This window comes from Poecilia formosa, unplaced genomic scaffold (assembly GCF_000485575.1).
Source record: "Poecilia formosa unplaced genomic scaffold, Poecilia_formosa-5.1.2 Scaffold468, whole genome shotgun sequence".
Taxonomy (NCBI): Eukaryota; Metazoa; Chordata; class Actinopteri; order Cyprinodontiformes; family Poeciliidae; genus Poecilia; species Poecilia formosa.
The window spans coordinates 216,698-223,643 of record NW_006800407.1 but is presented as its reverse complement, the minus strand read 5'-3'; the positions used below and the strand labels follow the sequence as shown (position 1 = coordinate 223,643).

At 42.0% G+C, this 6,946-nt stretch overlaps 1 protein-coding gene across 1 annotated transcript; it reads right to left on the bottom strand.

Moving 5' to 3' along the window:
* Positions 1 to 1,057: 1,057 nt before the first annotated feature.
* On the bottom strand, positions 1,058 to 6,539 carry psma3 (proteasome 20S subunit alpha 3). The gene is made up of 11 exons (XM_007578141.2): positions 6,444 to 6,539; positions 5,347 to 5,429; positions 5,090 to 5,213; positions 4,458 to 4,559; positions 4,309 to 4,382; positions 2,734 to 2,806; positions 2,584 to 2,649; positions 2,171 to 2,217; positions 1,975 to 2,042; positions 1,374 to 1,438; positions 1,058 to 1,230 (listed from the first exon to the last, which is right to left on the bottom strand). Exons 1-11 carry the CDS (start codon positions 6,462 to 6,464, stop codon positions 1,186 to 1,188), a joined length of 768 nt encoding a protein of 255 aa, XP_007578203.1. The 5' UTR covers positions 6,465 to 6,539; the 3' UTR covers positions 1,058 to 1,185.
* Positions 6,540 to 6,946: the final 407 nt, after the last annotated feature.

Genomic DNA, 6,946 nt, shown 5'->3' with positions numbered 1-6,946 from the left:
CTCTTGTGCTGCTGCATCGTCTCATTTTCCAGATACTTCATGTGATGTGTGAAAGTGGCATCATGGAGACCATGTTTCCACTGCCTTCCAGATCCACTCTGCTTGATTCACATCTCACTCACTGCTAAGTCGGGGCTTCCTCCTGTTAACTTTGATTCCCTCCCAAACTGGTCTGTGTGTGAGGTAGTCATAGATCCAGGTGATTGTTGAGTCCTCCACCTGTCTGACAAAGCAGATCAGACGGAATGGTGTTAAATGAACATGATCCTCACAGTGCTGCCTGCCTTGTCCAGATGACGGTGGGTTTGTTTAAGGTGTATCATGGCATCTTCAACTCCATCTCTATGGCGATAAGCAAACTGCAGGGGGTCCTGATATGACCTTGTCTACTTATTCAGGTGGCCCAGTCCAGGACCTTCAGGGCAACATGAAGGTCCTGGAGTCATTAATAACTGATGGCTGAGTGTTTTTGGTACTGGAACCAGCCAAGATGTCTGGTTGCAGTACCTCAGGAACCTGGAACCTTCTCTTGGGTCAGGCTAAGGTTGAAGAGATGTTAGAGAATCCCACAGGTCCCTTCAGGACTCTGGGGCGGACACCATCTGGACCTGCAGCCTTGTTCTGGTTCAGTCTCTCCAGCTGCCTCTTCACTTCTAGATCCAGAAAAACGTAAGCAGCAGCATCTCCTGATGTGGGTGAAGACAAACTTGTAGAAGCAGAAGAATCCATGGAAACTAGAACATCTGAGGTTTGACAGGAAAGCTGTAGGTTAGAGGAAGGTGGGATGTGTGTTTGGCTGTAGAGATGATGATGATGTTCCTGATCTGAACCTGATGAATGTGTTCAGCTCAGGCTTCCATCTTTCTGATCCTCTCTGTGAAACCTGGACAGTCACTTGGAAGTTGCTTAAATTTCACCAGCCGCTTCATGTCAAACTGAACGCAACATTTTAAAAGTTTACATGATGATTTACCTTCTGTTTAAAACAAAATGAAAACGGTGCAGTTCCTCTGCTGAGGTGTGTGTGATGTTGCTGATTTCACTTTCTACAACCCCATCAGAAACAAGTTTAGTTTTATTTATTTAAGCTCAAAATCAAGAAGAATGCAAAAACCAGACATGGAAAGTCAAACAATATAAAAAATAGCTCAGATGAGTCTGAGTAGCAGGATGTGATGAAGATGTTTACATGTTGTCTTCATCAGAGTCATCCTCCTCCTCTAGAGAATCCTGAAACAGAAAACATGTCCATGTTGAGCGTCTGCAGCAACATTTCCCACAAACCACCTGGAGGACAGACCGGACCCCCATCCTGGAGGGAGGGGCTCCGGCCGTTTCACATGAATTATAGAATTCATAACATTCTGTCTCACCTTTGCATATTTCTCTGCTTCCTCTTTGATGTCTTTAGGAACAAACTCATGTCGTCCATTCGTCACTGAAGAAAAACAAAAAGAATCAGCTGTGTTACTATGGTAACCATGTATACTGAATGTGATGTGCACATTAATTCAGGCTCATGTGTTGAAGGAGTTTAATGCAACAAGCATTTTTCTCCCCCAGACGCACCAATCAGGTTTTTACTGGTCAATTCCCAGTATCCCAGTCTGACCTGAACACTTGGATCCCCCCCCCCACCTCTCCCCTGTCTGTCTCACACTCATCACAACATATTAAACAATAACACTACAATAAACTGACTATACAGACAGACGGGTGTATCAGCTCAAAGTTTTTGTAGAATAAAAATATTTCTGTTGCATTGTAAACGTTTTTCTTACAGATCAATACATATGTCCTTTAAAAAATGTTTTTCGTTCAATAAAATTAAAAAAAAATGTGCTAAAATAAAATGATCGGATCATCATCATCACCATAGATGTGCCTAAACTTCTGGTTGCCATTCAACTCCAACCAGTTCCTGTGAAGCGTTTACTGACTGAACGCAGAGCAGGCTGAATGTGACTGACTTACCTTCTCCAACCCAGCTGAGCTCCAGCTCAAACGCTTTATCCTTCACCTCGTCGTGAACGATGTAGATTCTGGTGAATGAAAAGAACAAACAGTTGAAACTGGGAACCATTTGTCTGGACTGGATGTGGAAAATCCATTTCCAGCTAAAAACTCTAACCAGGATGATTCCTGACAACCTCGTCTGGCTTTTACTCACATTTTGGCGACTTCTTTAACCAGTTCTCTGCACGTCATTTCTTTCATCTGGTGGATGATAAAAACAAAGCGCTGTGAACATGTAGCTCTTCTTTCTGTGTGATGTGACAAAGCACTGATGTTGGGTCAGAAGACGGTCCTGGACCGTCTTAGAAACTGACCAGCAGTTTGTCCTTCAGGTTCACTTCTAGACATGCAGTGGAAACCAGAGCTGGATCACATGCAGCCCACAATTATTCTACCCATTAATTTGGCACATTCTGCCAAACACTCAGGCTTATTTCACACAGTATTGGAAATACATGAAAATATATAAAACAAATAATTCAACTCCTTTTTTTACGTAGCATTAAATTTCCTAATTATGTTCAACAGCTTCAGTTTCCGTTTCTGTCTGCTGTAGAAGCGTCTCACCTGCAGCTTTTCAATCTCTGTCTTGGCAGCTTGTTTTGCTTTTCCAATGGCACATCCCCAGTAACCCTGAACACACACACACACACACCCCGCATGGTTAGTCGGGCCATCAGCAGCGCTCCCTCCCTGCTGTAGCTCTGACAGACTCACGTATGAGATGCCTGACGGGTCGACCATGTAGAGCTGCGCCCCGTCGTCTTTGTCGTATGAGCCCAGGATGAAACTGAAACAACACAGAGCTGTTAGAGAGCCGCTGACCGCAGCAAACAATCACCTTCCTGCTCAAAACACACAATGACCAGAAGCTGGGCCGTATCCATGGAGCTCATCGTTTCCTCTCTTCATTACAGTCCAACGTTACAAATATGACTGAAAGTTGTGCGTCTTAAAGCTCCACATTTGTTCAAACTGTCACCATGTTGTCAGAATAATTTAAGAGAGAATTTGGAAAAAAAAAAAATAGAACCTAGCTCTTCTGCCTTCTCTCAGTATCAATCAATCAATCAATCAATCAATCAATCAATCAATCAGGTCTGTCAATCATCCTCTCTGTGTCCTCCTCTTCCTCTCTTCTTCACTGCAACTAGCACAGCATGAGTGCTAATCGAGTTAGCACGGCCACCTAAGGAAGCAAATACATGGTGTTCCTGTAACAGTAAATTGTTTCTCCACCATTTGCACGTTGACCAGCGAGTACATGAGGATGATTGACAGCGCTAAGCCCCTCCTCCTGGTTCTGATTGGTTGTTTCTGATCAGGAGTGGAGAATTTCTTCAGACTACAACAGCAGCTCAGAGAGAAGGTGCAGAAGACGACCTTTTCAAAGATCATCTGTCTCATATCACACTGACAGGACAGTGATGGTTTTAACAAACATGTAAAACTTCGGCTTGTTGCTGCAGCAGGACCCCTCAGACCTGACTGATATTAGTCAGTGGAGAGCAGGTTCTGGGGCAAACCTGCTTATTGTTGGTAGGCCTGCCGTGATAAACAATAACTCAATTAATCGCATGATAAATGAAAATGATCAACCTCATTTTAATTTGTTGGCTTTATCGTTTCTTCCTGCCTTTTTGTCTTTCTATTGACACTGGATGAAAAAAGACTCGACTCCGGTGCTCTGACTGCTCTCTTCCTCATTTCCTTGGTGTAACGGAGGACTGAACTATTGCATCAGGTAGTCGGATATGCCCATCTTCTCTATCTAAATCTAATGGTTATTAAAGGGAAATAGAATATACAGACTTCATAATCTGTACTCTTGTGACTGAATTTAATTTTTATTTCCACTTTGGATTCATGTTGTGTTTAGGTTTTAATCAAGTTCATTTTTTATTAATGGAGACTGAGAGTCCATTTTATTTATGTTTTTGGTTGTTTTCTTTATTTTGTTTACCAGTTCCAGTGTTTTGAAAATAAAGTGTATTTATTTTTGGCAGGATGTGCTGTCATGACATTATTATATCATTACCATTGTATCAGTTTAAAATGGTCTTCAAACAATATTTTATCACAAGTTTATCACAATCATTTTTGAGATAATCGCTCAGCAAAACCTGTTACAGTGACAGGTCTAATTGTTGGGCTCAGATGTAGAGAAGAAGTGAAGCAGACATGCATGACAGCAGGAGTCAGCTGTCAGAGCAGCAGTCAGTATTTTCACAGTGTGGATAGAAACATCTTTGGCTGAATGAGCCTTGGCGCCCGGCAGCCATGTTGACTCACCTGCAGCCGAACGGCCTCACGGCGCTGTACAGCGTGTAAGCGTGGACGTACATGGCCACTCTGTCCGACAGGTGCTGCAACGACACGGCATGTTCTTAAAGTGAGCCTGAGACACGGAGACATGATGCTTCGCTCTGCAAAGAGGCTACCTTCAGAGGAATGTCGTGTCCGTAGTTGGATCTAAAGTTGGAAGCTTCTTCTCTGGCTACCTCAGCCAGGGAGCGAGCGTCAGCCAACAGGCCGGCCACCGCCTGGAGGAGCAGGCAGAACAACACCTCTACCTTATAGAGCCAGGCTGGTACGTTAGCTACACAGCTACAACAACACCTACAGAACCGGCTCCAGTCTGATCCAGTCCCACACTAAAACCGTATCCACCACATTCCTTAAAAAGTATATATACATCTTACACACGGGATCGGTTTCCAAAAAGTTTTCACGAGTCCAAACAAATCCGCCCAACAGTTGTTTTAAACATGCTAAATCCATAGGGGGCAGTGTAGAGCAAACCTAAGACAGCCAATCGGATTGCTTCAAGCCAACCATAATCAGATATCCAACTTTGTGTGGACGAGGACTACATTTTGATTTTATTTATTATAAAATCAACAGATTATCAGAAGTTATTTTATTGATCCTGATTGTATCCTCTTGATTTCACCTCCATCGGTCATAGAAGCAACACTTGATCCCATCACACAGTCAGAAGAATCCCACTAACTTGAATCTATCCTCTTCAGTGTATCATTTGATCTGCAGTTCAGGGCTCTGTCTACGTTACCATGCCGACGTGTTTGTCAATGTTGAAGATGCGTTTATTGGAGCCCTCCTCATACAGTTTGGACAGAACCAACTTCTCCACCCCAAACACAATCCCGTCTTTACAGCGGATCCCGATGGCCGTGCTGCAGACAAAGCACACATTCACAGTTTACCAACAGAAACCAGCAGCTCATCACCAAAACTCAAAGTAGAACCAGAATCCACATGGATGAGCCAATCAGGAGGCCTTTCATTAGGACAGACGAGTAAACTGACCTGCTGTTCTCCACAGCCTTCATGGCGTACTCCACCTGAAACACTCGGCCATCTGGAGAGAAGGTGGAGGCCGAAAGGTCGTACTGCAGCCCGCACACACACACACACACACACACAAAGAGTTTACATTAATGTCTATTAAAGGGCAACAATAAGAAATATCAACTTCTGTGAAGGATGAGAATTATTATTTTTTTCTCAAAACTGCAACTATACAGAAAAATAACATGAACAAAAGTAGACATAGGAAAAAAGAAAAAAAAAGAAAAATGATAATTAGACAAACTGAAGACCTTTGAAGGTCGGTTCTGATATTTCAATATATAGGTTTTAATTTTTGATTTGAATTAAAGTAAACTGTAATTTCAGAGGTATTTTGAGGTGCATCTGAATCTTCCATTATGCCAGAGTGTGGTGTGTGTTCAAACTTTCAATTCATGTTCAGATGTTAGCAATGTGAACTAAAGTTTTAGGTAAGCTTTAAATAACATTACTGATTCAGTTGTATTTACTGATGACCATTTTTCTAAAATCGAACACAAATGAGTGAATAAAAATCCATTAAAAGACAGACAACATATATTGGGTTTTACCCCAGTGAGGGGTGTTGGGGTAATAAGTGAGACCCCGAATGAAGCAAAAATGATTGAACAGTGAGTTAACATGTTAGAGTGTGCTCTTTAATCACTGATATTTAACTGACACAACCGCGAACTTAAAGTAGATTTCTGAAACACAGAGTCTGGCTGACAGTGCAGCTAGCCGTTAGCATTAGAAAAATTACATCTCAAGATCAGAAGATTTAAAGTAAACTTATTTAATAAGATCAATAATTACGCTCAGTGTTTGCGCTTCAACAAGCAGTAAAATAATACATATATAATGAAACAAAGAGGGATTTTACTTTCACTTTACTGCGCTAATAGGCCTGCCTGTGACTCAGCAGGCTAACACGGCAGACGACAAGCTACATGTTGCTATCAGACAAATGCTTTTTAAAAGTCAAACATAAAAATATTTAGAAACCTGCCAACAAAGACATTTACTTAACATTTACTTAACAAAACCACAGAGTAACACAGACTGTAAACACTCACCCCGGTTCCAATGGAGCTCATTTTTGACAAGAACTGACTTCAGCACACCTCTCCACCACTCAGCCCGCTTTTCCGGAGAAAAGCTTTGCCCTTCCGGTGTTGGCCCTTCACAATAAAAGCGCCCGATGTCCGCATATTTGATGCAAATATTTTGAGTGTGTATATAAACACAAAAATAAAATAGTCCTACTCTGATGCACATTACTATTTATTTGAATGTACTTTTTCTGTTTTTATATTTTTACCTTAGTTTGACTACGTTACTTGATGCTGGTGGTGGCGACACAATTCTGCAGCGCCATCTACAGGAGTGTTCTTCAAGAACACTCGGGAGATGCTGTGGCTTTCTTCACAACTGATCCTCTCATGGAGTTATTCAGGTAACACTTTATTTGAAGGGGGTTGAATAAGACTGTCATGACACTGTCATAAACATGACATAACACCTGTCATGAACAATAAGTCTTCATGAATATTTGTTGTCATAAAGCGTCATTCGGTAA

What these genes read in the sequence shown, in the direction of transcription:
- psma3 (XM_007578141.2), bottom strand. Translation starts at nt 6,464, where the DNA reads ATGAGCTCCATTGGAACCGGG. An exon ending in GACACGACATTCCTCTGAAG is followed by an intron (nt 4,383 to 4,457) that starts GTAGCCTCTTTG and finishes GTGTCGTTGCAG; the next exon opens with CACCTGTCGGACAGAGTGGC. An exon ending in GTTAAAGAAGTCGCCAAAAT is followed by an intron (nt 2,043 to 2,170) that starts GTGAGTAAAAGC and finishes TTCATTCACCAG; the next exon opens with AATCTACATCGTTCACGACG.